Here is a 22,804-nt window from a genome sequence, read left to right on the forward strand (position 1 = left end):
TTCAATTTTTCACAAAAAATGTGTTAATTTGTTGCATTTGATTTTAGCATGTGGTTTATGATGTGTGGGCATGTGATGTGCAAATGTGATTTAATGTTTTGTGCATGTGTGTGACAAGTGAGCATTGTGTGGCATGTCTTGATGATAAAAGAACAGAATATTCATGCTGTTAGGACAGGTGTTAAGCCACTAGGCCATTTAATGGCAAAGGATTGATGCAATGGTTAAGTAGTTGCTTACTTTGAATTTGAGAGAAATTGAGGGTAAAATATAATTGATAAATTAAAGAGAGTGTGTGTGTGTGTGCGCACACACACTTATTATGCATTTTGATGTGGGTAGGTATGAAAGGTTTATTTTTTCTGAAACCAACCACCATTTTCTGAAGGCACTTGATGATTGCCTGTGTGTTTCATTTTAGCTCACAGTTGTCTTCAAAGTAATTTTCTGTCTTGAAAGTTCATTATGATTTATTTGGTATCCCCTTTATGATGGACATGCATACTTCAAATAAATCGTTCCTGTTATGACTAATTGTACTGCTGTCCTTTATTGTTTAACATTCTCAGATGTACTTTTATTGCATAGCATGCAGAAACCTGCTTACATCAATAATAACCTTGTACAATACCTATGTGTTAACAAGAATAATATTAGTAAGAGTGAAACTAGCTCAAGTATCAATAGACTGCACTGAGAAGAATGAGAAAAGATGTTAAGGTGTACTGCGATCCAAGTACAGTGAAAACTGCCTATAAATAATGATATATTGAGTACCTTGTCAAGTTGCCTATGGTGGAGAGAGCTGAAACACCGCACTACTTGCTAAAACTGCTATTATACACTTCTTTTTTATAGTAGAATGTCCGCAAGCATCACCTTATGGAGGACAGTCTGTGATAGAAGAAGAAACTTTGTCACGGCACCCTTCATTAACAACTGGCATAGCACCTGCTCATAGGACAAAACGGGCCTCTCTTCCAGCCGTGATGCCATCACATGATATCTACGGCTTTAGCAGAGTAGCAGAGACAATAGACGAGGCGGAAGAAGAGCCCACAGTTACATCACAGATTTTGAAACCAGTCCAAAATACTAAGGAAATCACATCCTGTATGCTTTTGTGGATAGATTATGGTTTCCTTACTTTTGTTGGCAAATTACGTGATTGCATTTATTATTCATTTGTGTTAAAGCCCTTTACTTTTTGAGGGTTTTTACATGCATTCTCTTGTTGTTTATATTTTGCCTTATTCTAATTTTCTTTACAAAATCTGCAGGGTGCTTTTGATGTATCATTTTATTATTTTGGTCAAAGTCTGTGCTGTTACATGTTTTGTACACACATTTTATAATTACAGGATACAAACTGCTAAGGTTCATCATTCAAGCTGCGAACCTTTACAGCACTCTTTCTGTAACCTATGGCTTGTGCTGCCATTGCATATTGCCACAATTGGCGTGTCCATTAAATAATAAAATAATAATAAATGCAAAATTTGTAAAGCGCATACTCACACTCCTAAGGAGCGTGCTCTTAGCGCTTAAGAACAAGAACGAAACAAGGACAGCATACGAGGAACAGGAAAACTTATGAATGACATATTAACAATAAAAGAATAAACAACTACTAATTATGAATAAAAAATACAGAAAATGCAAAGAGAAACAAAATAAGAACTGAGAGTATTATGATAAAAGACAAGCAGGGAAGGGTGTGAATCAGTGGGGAAAGGTGTTAGAAGTAATGTTTCAACATTTTTAAATATAAAACATTGTTATTGTAATTGTAGGAAACATTGAGGAGGTTCAGTACAATTACAATCATTTTGTTTTGAAATGGTAAAGTTCCTCCCTCCAACTAAGAAATATTTGCAGGAAATAAAGTTTGAACCATAAGTGTACTGCACAACAATGTATTGGATCTAAATACATCATGAGATTTAAATGAGCTCTTAGTGAAGCTGTTATTATTGATATTGTTGCATTTTAGGGCTTAAGATTGAAATTTGCTTGTTGAAACAAATAAGCTTACTGGCCAACTATGATACAGACAATTGCCCATTGTACTGCGAAATGATTTGCTTGATAGAAGAGAAGGAAGGGATCATAAATTAATGAATGTTGCATTGGATCTTTATTGTGACTCTTTTGCATAATTTCTGTATTCCCGTCACCTCCATTTAGTTGGCACTTTTCCCCCGCTCAGAAGGAGAAGTAAATTCAATTGATTTTTAGTTCCTTTGGACTTTTGTGAGACAGATTTTCTCCTTGGCACTTGTTGAAACTCACCCATTTGTATTGATGACATTGATTGAGCATATCTGGTACCAGTGGATAATCACTTGTATTAATTACATTGATCGATCATATCTGGTACTGGTGGCTGATCACTTGTATTGATGAAATTATGTCTGGTACCAGCGGCTGATCAACTGAATTTGTCCACTGCTTTCAGGCAGCGACTTCAGTGTGCCAGGCAGCCCATTGCCTATTGCAGAAGATGGTAATGTAGAATACTGTACATTTTGTAAATAGCTGTCCATGAGTTTCACATGATTCTACCCTGAAACCACTGGGTAGACCATGCTAGATATACTATAAGATAATACTTTCAGGGTGTGTATTCATTTCAATAACTATTAATGCATTCATTCAGTAAGCATTAATGTATTCGTGTCAGTAAGATTTAGTGAGCTCTTGATAAGTCCTCCACACTCAGTGTATTTGGGCTGTATTGGCTGTTACCCTTTGTTGTCTCCCTCTCACACAACCTCACATTCCTCTAGCATTTAACTTGCAGCTTGTAATGGGGGTTGTATTGGCATCTTACCATTTATCTCCCTCTCACACAATTTCACATTCTTCCATCATTTAGCTTTGCAGCTTGTGATGGGGCATGCCAGAATCTTTGTCATTTCTTTCTAGCTTCGGTGCATAATCTTCTCTGCTTGCCACACTCTGCATGATCAAGGTACTGCTATTAATCTTTTTGCCCTGTTCTGTTTCTTTCAGATGTCTCAGACAACTAGCTTTTGATTGCTGAAACTATTGGAAAATAGCTTTCATTGTGGTTTACAGTAAACATCAGGAAAATTTATCTCATGAAAACTAACCCTCAGTGAGCTCAGATTATTTTGTTCACACAAGTTTATTAGAAGTATGCTTTGGAGTTGTTGGGGTTTTAAGAGAAAGTACCACTAGGTTGAACTTAAAGGAATAGAAGTGATATTGTATTGTAACCTTATGGAGAGCATACAACTTCAAGAGAACTTTAAAGATTTACATTTAAAAAGTGTCTTCTATCATTTGTAAAGTCGATTGATTTCAGTTATAATTTGATAGATGCTACCAAAACACACCAGTAGATCTGGTAGGAGGAAAATTAAACCTTTACACTGGAGAAACTGGCTATAAGCATTCATTTGCATGCCTTCATCAGTAACTGTAGGCTGTAACTGGGGTGTATTCAGTGCACACAAGTAGATTCATGCTTAGAATTAAATCAGCTTGAAGAGATTTAAATATCTAAGCTGATGCTTACACAAAATCATGAATAGAAACCAAATGTCAATTATCTTGCTAGCAGTTTTGACCACCCTCATCAAGCCAGCTTTATCCTTGGTAGAAAACCAAACCACAGAGAGAGATTGAGTGTTAAAATGTGCTTAGGTTGTTGTGGCTTAAGGGCAGGGCTGCTGACCATTAAATTCCTCAGCTGTAGTCTCAGCAAGAGCAGGTGCTGATATGCCATCCTAGAATGGATGTTGGTGAACCCGTAACTAAGGCTATATCGTGACAAGGCAGCCAGCCCTGTAAACAGATGCCACATGCAGAGAAAGAACAGGGTATCCGAGATGAGCTGAACCCAGAACAACCAACCTTCACTGTATTGCATCCAAAGGCAAAGAAACAACTGGGTCACTAAAGAAGTTCTTGACCTTCGCATCTGCTGATAGGCGCTAGAGAGTGAGTTGAGAAGTGCTAAGGCATCTGCCACATACAGGAAGGTCAACAGCATTATCTGGAAACATTTAACATTTACCTGAGAAAATCATTTGATACACTCCAGGACTGTCGCACCTCCATGTCTGTTGGAGTAACCTCCGCTTTGCCAACAGAGAGTTACAGAAGTTTACCAACAAACTCACCACCAGCATGAGCATGCACACTTGTACAAGATAGAAACCAGCATGGTTAAGAGTAAAATCATAGTCTACACCAAGCAGAGATCCAAATGAGCAGAGAACAGCTGGAGGAGGTGCAATGCTTCAAATGCCTGAGCAGGACCATCTCAAAAGATGGTAGCTGTGCATCATTCATCTCAGGATCATAACAGCAACAGCGGCAAGGGACAGGTTCAAGATTTGGGATAGCAGAAGTATCAGGTTCTGCACCAAGTTCAGGCTTTACAAATCGCTTGTTGTCCCTATCATGCTGTACAGCTACAAGACGTGCACCTTGCAGAGTGATCCAGGTGTTCAAAACAAAATGCTTCAGAAGACTTTCAAATCTCCTATAGGGAGCACAAGATGAACTATTCCATCTGGAGTGAGTCACCTTCTTCGTGAGTCCCCAGAAACCTCTGCTCACTGCCGTCAAGCAGCAGAAACTCACATAGTTTTTGATCATGTCGTCCAACATGACACATTGCTGAAGACAGAGGAAGTCGACGCTGTTGCAAATAAAACAAAGATGGGTCACAAACCTGGCGGAGTGTACCAGCTATCCACCAAGGGATGTTCTCACATGGGTGCAACACTGGCCCTGCTAATGGATTCACCACTGCTGCATCATGTGTCTCCCCAGCAACTGCTACATCTGGTGCCAGTTAAGGGATGAGAAAAAGTTTTTCTAGAGGGCTCATAGTGACAGCTGAGCAGAGATGTAGGTACCATGGGCTAGTAGGCTTGAAATGAATGTATCAAGCAATGAGTGGCTGACTTCCAGTTATGTATCATGGCCACTATCAGAGCTTTTTTTAAAATCTGCAGAAAATTTAGGTTTCTGGTACCTCTCCTTCCTCTTACTCATCATTATCATGAATACTTACAAAAAAAAAAAGTAAATTTACTCATCATTGTTACAAATACTGTCGGCTCATTTTTCTGCAGTGTTATCTATGCCACCTATTGCTATGAAATCACTACAGCATGAAATCAACCGTGTATGTCAATAGTACTCGACAAGAGAAAGATTTCTTTATTTTCCCACCTGTTGCTATGAAGTTGCCACAGCATGAAACTGATATCACATATTTATTAGATGTTCTTATTTTTCTCTGTCAGAGTTGTATCCTGCAGATAAATTGCTTGTTAAAATACAAAAGTTATCACAGTAATAGTAACCTGATATGCCAGCCTTATATAGAATATCTACATCGTACTTTTTTTTCTGTTTGCATCACATTGAACACTATTTTTGTCTTCCATTCATTAGCACAGGACTGGTTTTCATTGCAAGGAAATTGAAATACTAAAACTTCTTCAGGCTAAAAGTAAAGGTCCTATGACCTACTTCACTTAGAGCCTGTAAGTGGTTCACCGTAGCAAGGGCAGGATAAGCAGAAGATGGATTCCATCTTCCCTCATTCTAGTGCCTTTTAGTTTGTGATAAATCAGACATCACTCTTATCACTCTGGATGAGCTACTTTAACTATTCTATTGAATATGTCTACAAAATGTACCTTAAACTTCTTTAGCACCCATGCAGATAGTTTAGAAATGATGCATGTTTGGTTTTATTCATTTGATATGATTTTCACTCTTTAAAAAAGAAAAGTTGGCAGTAAACCCTAGTGTAATTTGGTGTACATGTTAAGTGATAACCCTAAGATAATCAGCAGTAAACCCTAGTGTAATTATATGTACAAGTTAAATGATAACCCTAAGATAATCAGCATGAATGAAACAATGCCACGTTAATTCAGCTTTGCCTGTGTGTACCAACTGAAGACTTTAAATTCATCTTTGTTGACAATTGCATATTCCTTTATCTCTTTAAATTGCACTGGGGCTTACTTAATCCATGTGTTGTGCTAGTTCATGGCTAGTCTACTTTTCAGTAAATGAACTTAACTGTGGTATTTGTTTAATTTTTCATGGCTTTGTGCCTGCACCTTTTGTCAGTGTTACAATTGGTAATTTTTTTGGAATGTTTTTTTTTTCCTGTTAGTGTTCAGGAAGTATTGACTCTGAGCAGGTCACTAGCATGTTGATCCAGCAGATTACACACTACTGACATACTGTCTCAACAGACAAAACATGCTGGACTTAAACTTCCAGACTGGGAGCATAAACAGTCCTGATATCAATATAAAGCTCTTTGACACAAAATGTTTCCATATTTCACCCAGTCATAATATGGAAACAAAATTTAAAAATTTTCACAACAGGATACATGTTTGTCATGATGTTCACATCATAGGTGAGGTTAGCTTGTCAATGCTTTTTTTAACCAAATGGTACCATGCAGAAATTCCAGCATGGACAGAACACATCTGTAATACTTTTACTACTTTCTTTGTTATTTTATTGCAAAAGCTGTTTGAAACAAAAACGTATCTAATGTAACCTTAAAAATTTGTAGTTGAAAAACCAAAATAGATTTAATACAGAACTTGAAAATACATTCACTGAATGCAGATTATTTTAAGCTCTGACAATAACTGTAAAGCCTTAGCAAAGACTTTAGGTGGCTGGCATATGTAGTCTTTTTCGTCGTTTTTCATCAACAATCTTATTCAGACTAGCAAGTAAAGTAGTGCCGGCAACAAGACCCATTGTGTATTATTTGCATACATAATGCATCTTGTTAGGCAGTCACTGGCTAAGTGTGTTATCTGAAAAAGTTTGGACAATAATGACCTGCTCAGCAATATTGACACATTTGTTACAAAACAAATAATGACTTATGCATTAATACTGTTGCCATTTTGATGATGATGATAGATGGTAGTCTTTTCAGAGCTGTCATAGATCCTGTGTCATGCATAAATGACTTTTTTAACTGCACTTGTATCTGTTGTACAGAAGTGACAGTTTTGGTTTTCAGATCCATAATAATTTGATCTTTTAGCCATAATATTTAACCATTGCTTGATGATGGGAGAAGACTTCCAGTCATTGGTTAAGGATTGTGCAGATAGGTGTTTTTAGTCCAAAATGTTTTCTCTTCTTTTAACTGTTAAATTAAGCAAGGAAAAGTTGAGATAAGGATAAAACTTCTATCTGTGACTACTTTAAAAACAAATGTTTTTGATAAGAGTTTCTCTTACCTTTTGTCTCCCTTTATATCGGCACTCTTTCTGCAACAGACACCCAGCAGTTCTTACATCTAAAAGATGCCAGCAGTGGGCACTATGACCTGCCACACACACCAAGTGGCTCACCCACCTCCTCACCTGGTCCACGGCACAGACAGTTAAAAGGGGATATCTCAGATGTGGATCTGAGTGACCTCACAGACCAGCTGCAGAAGTCCGAGACTCTGCAGGAACAGGCTGACATCATCCACTATCTCTACACTGCTAAGTAATTTTGTTTTGAATGCATTTGCTTTTTATTCAAGTAGCATTTTCTTCAAGAGGTATCTCTTGAGGTGTTTAGTTTGTTTCACTGATTTTGTCTCACAATGGAATCATGCCCTCTCAGTGTAGCAGTTCCAAACATTCTATTTCCCAGACAGCTATGTCCTTTACAGTTATTTTTTGTCTTTGTTTACAGAATCAGATAATTGCTTTTTTTATCTTCACCTGTCTGTGTTCTACTTCATGTGCAATATGAGACATAATACATATACAACCATGAAGACTTATATGCCAAAAAAATGAATAATATACGCTTCCTTAAAATTTCATTAAAGAATTGCTAAAGAGAAAACTCTTAGGAGAAGGATCTTCTTGTGTTCAGGGGTCTCGACTGGGATACACACATGGATCTGAAGAAAAAGTGCACTGTCAAAGACCTGCTGACTGAACTGTATGAAAAGGTGAGAATTGCCCTCATGACTGATGCAGCTGTGTGGCTGTGAGCTTAGAAGATAGTGCACTGTCATGTACTAATATATATGGGCTACCTTTGCTAACAAATTTTATTTATGGTTCATATGCAATTCTAAAAATATAACAAAGTGACATTGGAAAATAATGAATGATATTCATGGTACAGACTAAGGTGAACCTTGTGTGGAGAAACGATATTGTTACTTAGATATTGGTACTTTTGATTTTCTTCTTGCAGGCAAGCCACTGGAAACAGTGGTGGCTGGTAAGACATACAGCAGGCATGTTGGAGAAACGGGTCGAAGAACTTGCCATCGTGAGTAATAATGAGCACTTTTAACATTTTCTACCTTTCCAAAATGTGTGTCTCTTGTCATGTATGATGAAATACTTACAGGTACACATGCATTTTATTAATGATTGTGCAGGCTGCTACAGACTTACTGGTGCGGCAAAAACAGTTGTCAGTGGGCATGCCAAATGATGGGGAACGCATCATCACATGGTGAGTAGTGTACAAGAGAGATGTAGAGGAGCATGCTGTGTTTTGAGGTGGATAGACTGTGGTTTATTGTGGTGCAAACAATGCTGAAAGACTGTTTTTGAGGTGTGAGTGGGATTTGTATCTGCTATTATCTTCTCTACCTTTTCTGAATGTTTTGCATCCGTGGTACCAGAACCAAAAAAATAGTCTGCTTTGCTTCATCTTTTCAGCTGCACAATTATTTTTATGATTACTGAGAATAGCAGTAATTATAATTTGATTTTTTGTCTTTAACAGCCCTCTCCCGCCTGACGAACTTTTCAGCATAATCAACGAAGCTTGTGGTGAAGACAAGAGCTCTGTATCTCTGACTCAGGTAATGTTGTAATGTTAGTTTGAGAAAAACAACTGGAAAATAGTGGCATCAGTGGTAGAATTAGCATGCAGATCGAGAATTTTTGCTTTTCATCACATGCCTCATGTTTATTCACTTTCTGCTCAATTTGATCAAGCATAACAACATGTGGTATGTTCAAAGGACTAAATTATGATATTAAAACAAGGCAAAGATTTTTCAAATACTAGTGAAACTACTGGAGTGCTTGATCTTTGTTTATGTAAACAAAAACTGGTCTTAGGAATTTTTAGAGTTTTCAGAAGGTAAATTATAAGGACATGGTCTAAAGAAAAATCCAGGTCCAATTTAAAAATATATTGGTACAGATAAAGGTAGCCTTATAACATTTCGGCCCTTGGGGAGTGAGATATTAGAGACAACACTTTTCCTAAGCAATCTGCTTTCTCAAAAATGTATAAAAAGCAGTTTATTTAGAGCATGTGTTCTAATAACAAGACAGGTCGAGGATTATGGATGATGTAGAATGTCTTGCATAAATCTGCAAAAGAATATAATTAAACCTACGCAGATGATTCTCCGTCACAGACGAGTAACTGGATTAACCTGATAAGTAACCCATCAAAATATGTGTGAGCAGGTATCAAGAGTAATTTTCCGAGAGAAGTGATTTCTTGTTCCTTTGTCGTGATTGGTTTGAGATTGGAACTGGAGGCTCCCAAGCAAGGGTGACCACTAGATAGGAAAAACTAATTTACATTGATTAACACGTTTCATTTATTATTGGGTTTTTTCTCAGACAATAGGCATCACTCTTTGTTTACGTTTATGCATGAAGCTTGCAGTGTAGAACAAGCCATGCCTTTACACATATGAATACAGCTTCATCAACTCATGCTTGCATTTTCCTTACTTGTAAATAAAATAAGCTTGACTACATCATACCTTGCCTCTCTTTTACTGCTTCATTTCAAGCTCTCATTGCAGGAACTTCTGATCTACTTGGCCATGTTCATCCGAACAGAACCCAAACTGTTCCATGAGATGCTGCGACTCAGGGTAGGCCTAATCATTCAGGTCATGGCTTCAGAAATGGCACGCACTCTGAAATGTACAGGTAAGTGATCAGACAGTAGCATTGCTTAAGATAACATGTATCTTAAATTGTGCAACAGATAGTGGGACTGTTTGAAGATGATACAAATGTTAAAGCAGTGATAGTGCACCACTCCAGCTTGATGCCATCTCATCAGCAGCTATTTTTTCATTTGTAAAGAGAATAGGGCAGCTTTACCATCAGATTTAAGGTTTTATGTTTTGTCAGATTATGGTGTAAGATTCTGGTTTACAGGTGGCTTTTTTAAGTCATAACACCCCTCTTTTACCGATTACCTGCTATTTTATATTATTCTTGCTTCTTATGTTGGCCTTTATTGTTTAGGATGTTATTATATAACCTGGGATCTTTTGTTCCTAAACATTTCTATGTATAATTACTTTCTCTCACTGTGATATAGCCTTAGTTGCTAGCATGGCGTAAAATACAACCAACCAGTCATCTCTGATAAATCAAATAACGGCTGAAGACATTTGGAGTTTTATAGGTTCAGATTATAAACTTCAACTGGTGACTTTATACTTTAAAGTTCACCTCACTACCAAGATACTTACTTGCCTCACAATAAAAAAAGTAACTGTTAGTAAGTATAATATATTATAATTAATTATATAAATTAATTATTAAGTTTGGTTGAAAAGAAGCAAGTTTATTGTACCTCTGAAGGGAAACTGCCAGGAAATTAAAGTTAATGGATGGGGGAGATTGGGACTAAGGGTGTTCAGAGAAATGAGGCAATGGCATTCTAAGACATGTCTGTTTTCAATGTTCAGTTATGATTATCAAGAGATCCATCAAAGTACAGCATAATTTTGCTGTTGCTCATGCTTCAGCAACTGATATCATGACTGGTGATTAGGCCTCAGACCATCTGTTAGATCTATTATCATGGCAGGTGATGAGGCTTCAGACCATCTATTAAATCTGAGTCCTTTTGAGATGAAAACGTTGCTGCATCACATCCTCAGCGGAAAGGAGTTTGTCATCAACACCTGTAAGTGTAACTTGTATCTTAGCTTCGCTTTCTTCCCCTACCATCAGAAAGATATCGTAACCTATGCTGCAGATTAGGGATTAAAAATGTGTACAAAGCCGTGTGCAAAGAGCTATGTGACTTCGGTGGTGTAAAAAAGCCATGTGTAAAGAGTTATGTGACTTAGGTGTTGCTGGTCTTTGTAGGAAGGGGTGGGAACACTTGGCCAGAGCATCAAAACTGGTGTTAAGTACACAGAGCCAATAGCATTCCAGAAAAAAAGTTTACATTTATAAGATTATTAAACTGGAAGAAGATGAACCAAAAATATTGAATGATTCAATGATTCATGAGTGCTCATGGCTTTTTTAGGATAAAGCATGCATCAGGAAAATGTGTATTTTTTTAATAACAGTCATGTCAACATAGTGATAATTTTGCCTTACATGCAATGTCAATTTGTATAATTGCTCAAGATATGTGTGGTCCCACAACCCTTCACACCTCTCTTTGAATCAGATTCTTGCACCGTGAAATATGTAGCTGGTTATTGTGCTGCATGAAGGCTTATGTGTGCTGTCGATATAACATAGTATTAATTGCCCATGTCCTTTATTTCCATATCTGTTCACCTGAAGACTGTCTGTTACCTCTGGTAAAAGGTAACAATACATTTCAATAGACTCAAGTTTTGTTAAATTTGTTTAATGGCATTTGCAGAAATCAGTAATGGAGCATTATTATAAGTACATTTATATTTAATAAAACTGTGATGAACATATTTTTAAGCATTTGATTAACAGGATTTATTTAACAGAAACATGGTCAAGTTTTGCCAAGAAGGCATTTTAAACCATACTTTATAGTCTGCAGAATTAAAGCCAGATCAAACAGCATGAGGGGATTCTGTTACCTCAAATCCCAACAGTAAAAGCAGAATTAAAAAAAAAGTGTTGTATCCAAGTTTTGTACAATTTGATTTTAACTTTGTGGACACTGGCAATTGACTGACTGTTATTGTGTAAACATAGTCGCATGCCTGCCTCAGTGTATTCAATAACATTTTTTCTGCTTTATTAAAAGTGCTAGATAATCAGTGTCAAGCAAGTGTAGCCTTTGATGATTGTACCGCTCCATTTGTGATCAGAATGTTTAGTTTATTCTTTTGATTTGTTTTCTTTGATGTTGTGTCTTGGGAAAAAATGTATGCTTACATAATAGATTTGTAGTATTTGTAGAATCGACATGCAGTAAGTTTGAGAACATTTCTCTTCTGCTTACTTTTTACTCACCGATCTACATAGACATCTGACATGGACTCACTTTTAAGCCTCATTCAGAAACCCCAAGTGTTTTAATGAATAATAAGTAGGCCATGTGTGGTGGTAGCAAATCTGCCTGATGTTAATCGAATTGTAGATGTTAATGTGTTTTTCATGGCTTGACATTGGGTAGAGCATCAATTATACATGTACAAATGATTAAAAATAAGAGATATGCCAGTATCTTTTTGAGAATGTTTGGTCTTGGACTACTTGACTGGAAATAGCAATCCACTCTTGCATATCTGCAGTTTTCCTTATAAAAATATTTATGTGTTTTTTTTCATTTTTTCTTGTCCTTTAGAGGCTGTCTCCTAAATTTTAAGAATAAGCAAAGCAAATAATGACAAAATAGGAGACAGCAAGCAGTCACATATTTGCTTTCAGTTGTGGAGAAAATTATTTTTTAATTGTTCTGTATTATTTTCTTTGAATGCTTCAGTATATTTTCATTTGTATTTTAAAACATTTTAATTTTAAAGGGTATTTTTCCCCTTTCAGTGTAACACATCTTTTCAGTTGTTGTCCAATTCTTCAATTCATACTGCATATTTAATTTAACTAACTTTTTAAATTAAAACGGAAATAACTTTTTGATGCAAGGTTAAGAGTTATTTGGGTTTTTTTTTCTCTCTCTCTCTTTGTTCTCTTCTTTTATCTCCATTCTTGCTTTAAATTTGTTAATTTGAGAGAGATCACATCATGGAAGAGCAAGTGATAAAAACATGTTGAGTTGTCTTCTTCCATATAGAAAAGGTAACACAGACCTAGAATATGAGTATGTTTATTTATACTGTAACTTTCTCTTTGTGAAAAATTTATCAAAATTATATTGTTGTTTTTTATAACCATTCTGCAGTTTAAAAATGAACCTCCAGTAAATTATTTTCAAAGATGGTATATGATAGGATTAAGCTATTTCAAATTCATTTGGTAAGAGCTCACTGTTGGAGGAGAGCGGGGTGGTAGATGGATTTCTTTGCCTGTTTTTGAGATGCAACCTGTATTGGTTTCAGAGAGGGGAACAATTTGAAAGAAAATACATAAAAATAAAAATAATTATTTTTTGCCCGAGTAGACATAGTTTTATTTTTCAGGGAATATTGTATAAAGTGTAGTATACTCATATGACTTTTACTCAGCTTTTTTAATAATCCTTAATTTTTGCTTTGTTTTTCACATTTCCTGACACTTTCAGACCCTTCAGCTGAAGTTGACGATGAGTTACGGCTGGCTGTCAGATCAAAGCATTCAAAAGAGGAGGCCTCTGAATTTGCAAGAGTCAGTAGGAGGGATAAGGTCAGAAACACAAAGTATCTGTGAAAGGAGAGTTTTCTTTTAGCAGGTCACAGCAGTTCATATCAGTTTTTGTTCCTCTCAGGATAAACAAATGGCTCTGACAGCCAGGCAGCACTAAGGACAACTAACACAAAGGCATTTGTGGCCAAGAACCCTGTTTTTGTTGTATCATATCTTTATATTGTGCTTGTAGAATTTGCCCCATTCTTTGTGTGACATTTGACTTATTGGTCTGCTTTTCAATCTCATGTCACAGCCCAAATATTTCTTGCTGTCACATGCAGTCATGCAGATATGTGCTCAGATATACTGCTTGCAAGTATATGGTTTATTGGTTGTTTTTTTATAATCATGATCACGCAGCCACACATCAGATCAGTGTAAAACATTGCATTTGTATTGTTAAAAACCAAAAAGGGACAACTAAACTTTGGTCACATGAAAAAAAAAATGTTCAACTTGGTATCATTAAGTTGGACTGTTCTTGTTTGATGTCTTCTTTAAACATGCTTTTAAAGTTGCGAGAACTATTCTAAACTTTAACTTTTGTTAACTTTAAATTTCTTGTAGATGTGAAAGATATTGCAGATCAGTTCCATTCTCTGTTGAAGGTGTGGTGGGTCTGGTAATTTTTAGGGGGTCTGGACATTTAACATTGTGTCTTAGTCTGGCAATCATTTCAGGTCTGAAATCTTTCATTTCAGAAATGTCAGTGGTCAGCGTTGTTTATTAACTAGAAATAGTAGGCGCTCTATCCTGGTTAGAGCATGCTTATAAACTAGGTTGAGGGAGGAAAAATTATGTGACAACAAACAAGCTTTAAGAATCCATCATCTGCTCATCAGTCCTTGCAGCTGACTGGTTGAGCTCTTGTCAAAAGAGGATAAGAAAGTATTCAAATATTTAGAGTAACCTGTGTTTGAATGTGCCTATGTTATTTCTATGTTTCCACACACAAGGATGAGTTAAAGTCATTTTGTGCATCTGCCCATATGATGGGTAAATGTTCTATACTCTTTTGTGTTGTCCTTTTCCCTTTTGTTAGTTTATATTATTAGTGATGTTATTGTGTCACCTGGGGTTCTTGTTTTTCACCTTTTCAGTATGATGTACTGTCTCTCACAGTGATAGTTCCTGGCAAGGTGTACAATGCCAAAAACCAACTTGCCCCTTCCCCCATTAAAAAAAAAAACACAAAAAAAAGCAGTTGGTTGTGGAAGACTTTTTTAAATAGTTGAGAGATTTTTCAGTAGTAAGTTCTTGTTTTTGACTTTTGCCAAATCATGTGCATCCTGGTGAAAGATTTCAGCAAGATAGTGATCAGCCCAGTGAAGGTGGCAACATGGGAATGATGTGTCCAAGATGCTGACAGCATTACTTCTTCAGACACAGGCACAAGAAATGTTCATTGAAGAACTGGCGATACTTATCAGTGTATTTATATTTTTTGTGAAGCAGCGAGTTAGACTTTGATGGTGGGAAGGAATGGACAAGGTACTTACATTATTTATCCTGCAGACTGTCAAGAGATAAAACTATTTCCTTTAGCCACCCTCCCCCCAATTTTTTTTAATTCTTTTTTTGCTCCCAACTGTGAAGTGCAAGACCATGGTTCCCCACCTCAGTGGCAGGCATAGGAGTTTTAAAAGCTGTGTGAGAAGGGAATGGCCTAAAAATAGATCTTTGAGATGTTAAGGTCAGCAGTCAAGACACTTTCTCAGAGTCTGACATGACAGGTTTTAAAAATCCCTTTTATCTACATCTATCATTTCCTTTGCAGATTATATGGGTGCGTATAAATATATGTTTGTGTGGTCACCATATAATAGTATTCATATTTTAACCAGCTATTTACAATTGCATGAAAGTGTATTTTAATTTTTTTTTTAAGTAGTTCGTGAAATGGTATCAGGTGGCTTGTATATATTCTTTGTGGGTCCTACCTTTAACAGAGAAAAGTGATGCTTTGATCAATAAAGAAAAAAAACTGTTGGTCTGCAAACAGTCATATTGGTCAAAGCCTAAGGGCTTGTCTAGTAAACTGCCTGTTCTAATCCTTTGATGCCAGTCTTCCCGACCTGTTTGACCACCCTGTAATTAACCCTGTGTGGCATGCTCCTCACAACATCATTCTTTCCATTCTCATGTTCTCATCACACTCTTTCTTGGTGAACTGAAAAGTTCTGATAAATGTTGTTGGCTGTGCAGTGCTTTTGTGGGTTGATGTGTTGGCTGCTTCACTCTTATGCTAGATGATGACCATTGCTAGCTTAGCTGCCTCTTTTGCTTCTAGTTGCACAGTCCTGTCTTTGTTTTGAGCGCCGCCACCTCCTTTCCCATCCTCCATGCTCATTGGGGACTTCTTTTTGTGTACCACTGGACCTTTGAACTGCTTCCCTTTTTTGTTTGTGAAACCTAGCAAAACTTGCAGAGGCTGCTAATATCGGCGAGCAAATTGTGGAAGTGGATACAAAGAAGTCCAGGGTGAGTTTTGTGCTGATGTTTCATTTGCCCCAGTGCAGCTCTTAACACTTATAGTACTTTTGACTTATTTGAGAAGTTTGACCTTGATCTTATGTGAAGTGATGTCATGGGAAAGCTTTAACTTTACTATGATTTTTCTGCTGTTTTGTTTCATTTGCTTTTTCGTACTTATTGTATTTGTAGTCCTCAATATAATTTTGCTATTAGAAGAGCTGGTTAAGGTGGAGACTTAATCAAGTCTAAAATCTGCTGCCTGTTTTTTCCTGGCTTTGAACTTTGAGCAGCATTTCCAGTGTGAGCTTATGTGCTTTGTTTTTGGTTGTTGCTTTTTCACTTCATACATTCCAATCATAACCTAAACTTTTTGCCTAGTAAAGAGAGATTTTTGTACTGAAACACCTGATACAAATGGTTTTTCTGTCAGTCACATGCAAATTAGGAAACGGCCACAGAAAGCCTAAAGTGCATGGTCTCTAGACTACTGTTTTGTCAACTGATGCAACAGCTCAATGTGGCCATGATACTTCCAGAAAACAATTGAGATTATTTAAACGGTTTGTTTCTCTTGTCGTCCTTACCTTCTGGTTTCACAAGAAGTGTCAGATATGAATGGAACTGGGCATGTCATCATGAGAAATCTGAACGGACTTGGGCAAGTACATCAGTCATGTTGCGAAAAGAAGAAAATAATTGCTTATCAAGACTTTTCTTAGGTTTCTTTTCTGTAAAGATTGTTGGTGCATAAAAGAGAGAGATACCCAGTTAGAGTATCTAAATCAAATAACATTTTGTAGATTTTAGTGACTAATTTCAGATCAGCTTACTACAATATGAGATGCCCATCTGCAGGTTGAACTTTTCAAAAATACATCTTGATTAAGAGTTTTTATTGTAAGCCCTTTTTTCCTCTGTTTGTGCCAAGCTAAGCTGTGTGGCATTACAGTGCTGTTATAAGGGTTAAAAACGGAGGGAACTAGTCTGCATGAGAGTATTGTCAACCAAAATGAGCATGATACTTGTACTAGTCAGCATCTGGTATTGTTTCCCCTGACAAGGTCCTTGTGTTTGACCTTCCTTTGAATGAATTATCTTGAAGTGATTCACTTGCAGTTATGAAGGTGGTGCATGTCCTACCTAGAAGGTATAACTAACCTAGTACAAATCACAAGTCCTGTAACCAAAGAGATTGCTTTGTGGTGGGGGGCAGGGAGTGGGTATGAGACAAATATTCAAAGAATGTATTTTATCAAGAAGTTATCAGTACAAAATGGGTGTATTAATACATGGGAGAACATGCTTGTGTATATGTGCTATATGTGCATGTGTGCATGCCTGTATGTGCATAGCTGTGTGTGTGAATGTGCACATGCATTTATTGGATTTTGCATCATTTTATGGGTGGATGTAGGCACTTGGATATCTGGGAGTATCCACTGTCAGAGGGCATGTGACCAAAAAAGTTGAAAAATTAGTCTTGCCAACAGTATGTAGAGGAGCTGCAGAATTACCAGCAATGTTAACCAGGGACTGATATTTCTATGCTGAGAAGAGAATTAAGTTGAAATGCAAATCCTTTGGGAACAAGTTTTCCTCTGGTGTAATCTTATTTGTATACTCTGTAGTCTGCATCATTTTTGGGTTCTGTTCAACTGCTTTTTTGTAATCCGTATACATTGTTACTTGAAAACATGCCACATTTTCCCAATATTTGGTTTTATTGCATCTTTATAAATAAAAGGTGAATGAAGTTTAAATGAATTTCTGTGCGGATTTCAGTTCAGAAAAAAAACAGTATCTATCAGCACTGCCCAGCATTTGCAGGTAGACAACTGGGTTCACCAAAATAGTTAATCAGCTTCTGATGATGATACTGTGCCCTGCATGGTCCACAAGCATGAATACCTGCCAGACCTTGTATGTTTTCACTGTTGTTGATTGCAGGTGGTAAGCCAGAAAGACCTTCCACTCATCAGCGTTGCCTCCTCAACAGAGGAGTCAGATGAGAGCAGCCATGACCGCCAGGGTCAGTGGCTTCGTCGTCGCCGCCTGGATGGAGCCCTGAACAGAGTGCCAGTGGGCTTCTACCCTCGCATCTGGGAGGTTCTTCGCAGGGTGAAGTTCAATAGAAAAATGCAGTTTTATTGGCTAGCATGTTGTTCTTAGCTTTTCGACAGAAAAACAATCTGTTTTTCATCTGATATAATAATAAAGCACATCTAGAGCACATTTCCCTGCCAGCAACAAACAGTGCAGTCTGACATAATTATAAACATAAACACACACAAAAAAAGGGGCCTACACAAAAAAACAATGTAGACAGGAATGGAAGCATGAAAGGAGAAAAAAGAAAGCCACCAACTTAAGTATTCCCAGAAGAGGTGAGTCGAAAACATCAAAGATGATACATGGGCAAAGTGATGGTACAGCATTCCAAACACTGGGGCTAGAGAAAAAAACGAATGGTGGCTGAATTTATCCCATCTGATACATGGTACATGCAGGAGGTTTGCATTAGATGATTAGAGAAAGCAAGTGGACTAATAAAGCTTTTAATAACTCAGATGTCATGGAGCAAGACCATGGAGATAGTAGCAGAGTGAAGCCATATTGTCAGTGCAGGCGGACAGGCAACCAGTGCAGCTCAGGGAGGAGTGGTGTTACATGATGGGATTTGTGCTTACATAAAACAATGCAGCCAACATGGTTTGAGGTTCTGTGAAACTTGTGGATCAGACTTTTGGGAAGCTTAACAAACAAGGAGTTAAAATAGTCCAGCCAGGACAGCACTAATGAAGACATGAGATTCTTGCTGGATGAAAGTGATGATAAAGGTTTTATAGGGTGAATTCTCCAAAGCTTTTGAAAAATTGACTTAAAATTTAAAGACAAGATCTGGTGAGAGTGATGTGTCAACAATCACACCAAGATTCTTCACTATCCTGCAGAGTGGGATACTTACATCAGAGAATATACAAGTGATGGAAGGTGGTATGTGAGATATATTTTAGTCAAAGGTATATTGAGGGAGAGTGCATGCGAAGGAAACAGACAAAAATTCCATCATTACTACTAGACAGCATGCAAGTTGGGAGAGGTGGGAAAAAGAGTTAAAGAGTTGAAGGGTTTGACACACTGTAGCCATTGTAAGTCAGAAAACATGTGGCCTCTCCTCTTGTGTGATTTTGATGTTTAGGTTGTGATTTTCAGTGCCCTGGAATCAGGATCGATGATACTCTTCTGCCTTCAAGCTTGACTCAGGAGGTGAGTGCACCAGCCTTTTTCACTTCTGATTCTATGTCCAGCTTTTTACTTATTTGATATTGTCATCTTTCTTGACATCTTTACATCAGATTATCTTAATATTGGTGATGTCAGATCTGTTAGAAGTTTCGTTACCTGTATCATCAATATGCTGCATGATACCTCATTTGTTCTGTCCTGTGACACTGTACCATAGATGACAAAGGGGGAGTTTAAGTTTGCGCTGCAAGTGGAGATGGCGCTGAATTGCCTGCCACACCCTGAGTACCGACAACTGATGGTGGAGGCTATGATGGTGCTGGTGTTGGTGGTAGAGAATGACAACAACACCATCCGTTTCAATGACATCATCCAGATAGACAAAATTGTGGAAGAAGCAAATAAAATCTTCATTGCAGATCAGGTCAGTGGTGCATGAGGCCCTGAGAAGACTTAGAAGTGTTTAATGTGGTCTGGGGTTTTTTTTTTTTTTTAAGCTTTCTTTCTTAACATTCTTAACATTGCATGCCTTATGTATCCGCTGACATTATACGTACTTCTATTGATGCATTGAGTCAGGATTTAATAGGTTGTGTATTCTATGACATGCAAATGTGCTTGTAGATGTGTAGGCAGGTACAAACACACACACCCTCTTTCTCTCGCACTGAAAGAGCAGCCTGCATTCTACATTTAAGTACACTATTTTGTGGGAGTGTATGTGCACGTGTTCATGCTTGGATATACATGTAGATATTTTGTTTGTATGTGCAGCAAATGTCAGAAGATGTGGTGGAATCTACTTTGGGAGCTGGTGACATTTGCCAACATCTGTATGACAGTGCACCTAGTGGTCGTTTTGGTACTATGGCCTATATGTGTCGGGCTTTGGCTAGCATTCTTCAGTTGCCTGTAAACAATGGTGCACTTGAGTGTGTTGTCAGCTGAACACCTACCCCAACATTAAAAGGAACCTGTTTACATTTTCTCACAAAAATTGTTGTGATTTCCTAGCTCATGCGTATCTCAGTTAAAAAGGTAGTTGCAGTGGTCAAGTTTCCTGTTCACACTGATGGTATGACAGGAATTTATAGGCCTAAATGTGTTAGCTTCTATTTTGTGGATGACTGTTCTGTCTCTTTCATGCTGTCATCTTATCGTGTCAGCACATACCTGGGTGATTTGCGCAAACCAACACAAGCAATATAAACCGAATACCCCATGGCTTCACTCTGGTCACTCAGCTGCTAGGTATAAAATAAGACTGGTTACCTTGATGGTTGTGTTGCATAATGATTTTGGTGCCCATTATGATGTGGCTAATGATCTGTTGTTGTTTTTTGTCTTGGGAAGACTGGGTTTTGAACTACAAGGGAAACTAACTTTAATTCATCCCTCATGCTTTATTTTTAAAACTACCTTTTTGGTATGGAAACATTTTTGAACTATTGTACACCACTCATTATTAATGTGTACTGCTTACCTTCACATTTGCCTTGTGACAAGACCTGAAAGTTTGGTTCTGTTGTGATTTAAGATTAGAATTTTGAGGTGACCTGACCTAGTTATGGTTTCATACATTGCTGCAGCCTGGTGGTTCAGGGCTGATGGCTGTTGCTCCTCTTAACCCGTTTTCCCTCCCGGAGCACAGTAAACATCATTAAATTCCTCCCATCAATTCACCAGTGTTTTGAAAAGGGCAAAGTGAGGTGATATGAACACCAGTTCAGGGAAATGTTAAGGTTATTGACATCTTTATTTTTAACTTTTGCCCCCCCCCCAAAAAAAAAAATTAAAAAAACTGTGTAAATTTGCATTTGATACTTATTTGTGATTATTTATATGTGCAAAGCATAACAATTTTTATGTGATCAGTTTGCACAAATTGTTGTGATTTCTTTTTGAATTTCAAACAGGCAGGTTTGTGCAAAGCTCAGATTACAATTTCTGCAATGTTGCACATCCAAAGCAGTATCCTTACATTTTTGTATAAATTTTTTTAAAAAAGTTTTCTTGGCACAAGAAGGTAGTGTGCATACAAATATGATGGTGTGAATTGAATAGACATAAGCAATGTGTATGCACATGCATGATAACAGAGCGAGAGTATCAAAAAGGTTTGCTACCATGTTGGGTTTTTTCCCAAAGAGAATATTTGCTCTGCCAAATGTTCAGTGTGAAGGTATCCCTGGAATTGTGTATATAAGTTTTTTTTTTCTGTTTGAATCAAAACTTTATTTATTTTTTAATACAGTCTTCTCATTTGATGGCATTGCTTTGTTTCATTTTTTAGCAAAGAGGAAAACACACATGCACTGTTGGTTCATTAGCTTGGCAGAAAAATGTTTTCACCTAGAGGTAATATGAAGGGAGGGTGGAGTGGGGTGGAACCAGAATACCTGAAGGAAACACCCAACTGCCAGGCCTGCAAACAGGTGACACATACTGAGAGCATCCCAAGACAAGATCCAAACCTTGGACCTTTCAGTTTACTCTGGTGGTGACAAGCAAGTGTTTTAACCACTATGCTACCAGGTGTCCCTATGCACATATGGAGTTGTGTGGGAACCTTGGAAGGTTGCTTTGTATTTCCACGTTGATATAGACAGCCACCAAGAGTATTGTCTGTGTCCATACTGACAGCTTAGATGCGGGTGGGTCAGGTTGCTTCATTTCATTGTAGATTTAAGTTTAATCTGCACTGTTCAAAGTCAGATACTTCTGATACCTTGATGTTGCTATCACGCAATATCATGTCCCTCTTTCCACATTGTACACAGATTTTCTGAAGATGATAAGGTAGAGGGTTTCTAACATAATTTTGAACATTGAAGTTTTATTGGTTCACATAATCTGCTACCAGCAATGCCTAGAACCTTGTAAAAATATCTGGTAAATCTATGCTTAGGGCAGAACCATCATAAGCAATGCAGGTCATGACATGTCAAGTTCCAGTATTATCCAGTGCTACTCAATAGCCTCGCGTTTGATTCCTTATTATAATGTTTTGGAAAAGTTGTTGTATTGCAATAGTTCATGAGTACTATTGGCAGTGTACTGTTGGTTTTCTTTAGAATTATGGCAGAGCCTGTTACCATTCATTTTGTATTAAAAAAGTTCTTTGACACAACAACAATAAAAAAACAAAGCAGTTATCTTCCATTTCTTTTCATAAAGATAATTTCTCAGCAAATGCTTACAAATGGTGTTATAGCATCATCATCAACTTTTCTATGCAACCAACAGCACTGAAAGTTGCATTTTGTATTCATTTCTGAACTTACAACAAGTAGTCTATATCATCATTGTTTCTGCAGGCAAACAAATGAAACTTACAAAAATAATGCAAGATGGATCATTTTATAAAACGAAAGGAAAAAAACAAAATCTTTTTTGACAAGATGGTATGTGTAAACTAACCACACTGCAGTGACCAGTGGATCAACCCGTCTACTACTGACTTACAAAGGCAGGCACTTTTTCTTGCATGCAAACCATAATGCACAAAACCTCAGATCTAAAGCATT

The 22,804-nt window shown here is 37.3% G+C and overlaps 1 protein-coding gene across 13 annotated transcripts in view; it reads left to right on the top strand.

Moving 5' to 3' along the window:
- The window catches only part of LOC112559112 (probable phosphorylase b kinase regulatory subunit alpha), a 49,246-nt gene extending 26,815 nt beyond the window's left edge, over positions 1–22,431 (top strand). For 4 of the 13 annotated variants that reach the window (XM_025230069.1, XM_025230068.1, XM_025230066.1 and 1 more), the window contains 14 exons: positions 859–1,113; positions 7,317–7,533; positions 7,912–7,990; positions 8,242–8,319; positions 8,432–8,508; positions 8,785–8,863; positions 9,830–9,959; positions 10,855–10,953; positions 11,571–11,594; positions 13,453–13,553; positions 17,979–18,149; positions 19,245–19,298; positions 19,495–19,701; positions 20,052–22,431. In XM_025230069.1, coding sequence (XP_025085854.1) covers positions 859–1,113; positions 7,317–7,533; positions 7,912–7,990; positions 8,242–8,319; positions 8,432–8,508; positions 8,785–8,863; positions 9,830–9,959; positions 10,855–10,953; positions 11,571–11,594; positions 13,453–13,553; positions 17,979–18,149; positions 19,245–19,298; positions 19,495–19,701; positions 20,052–20,225 — 1,745 coding nt within the window. In that variant the 3' untranslated portion in view covers positions 20,226–22,431. Of the gene's footprint in view, positions 1–858; positions 1,114–2,458; positions 2,507–7,316; positions 7,534–7,911; positions 7,991–8,241; positions 8,320–8,431; positions 8,509–8,784; positions 8,864–9,829; positions 9,960–10,854; positions 10,954–11,570; positions 11,595–13,452; positions 13,554–15,972; positions 16,038–17,978; positions 18,150–19,244; positions 19,299–19,494; positions 19,702–20,051 lie in introns of those variants that run through there. The other 9 variants (XM_025230073.1, XM_025230075.1, XM_025230074.1 and 6 more) reach the window with 7 other exon arrangements.
- The last annotated feature ends 373 nt before the right edge of the window (positions 22,432–22,804 follow it).

Source organism: Pomacea canaliculata, linkage group LG3 (assembly GCF_003073045.1).
Source record: "Pomacea canaliculata isolate SZHN2017 linkage group LG3, ASM307304v1, whole genome shotgun sequence".
NCBI lineage: Eukaryota > Metazoa > Mollusca > Gastropoda > Architaenioglossa > Ampullariidae > Pomacea > Pomacea canaliculata.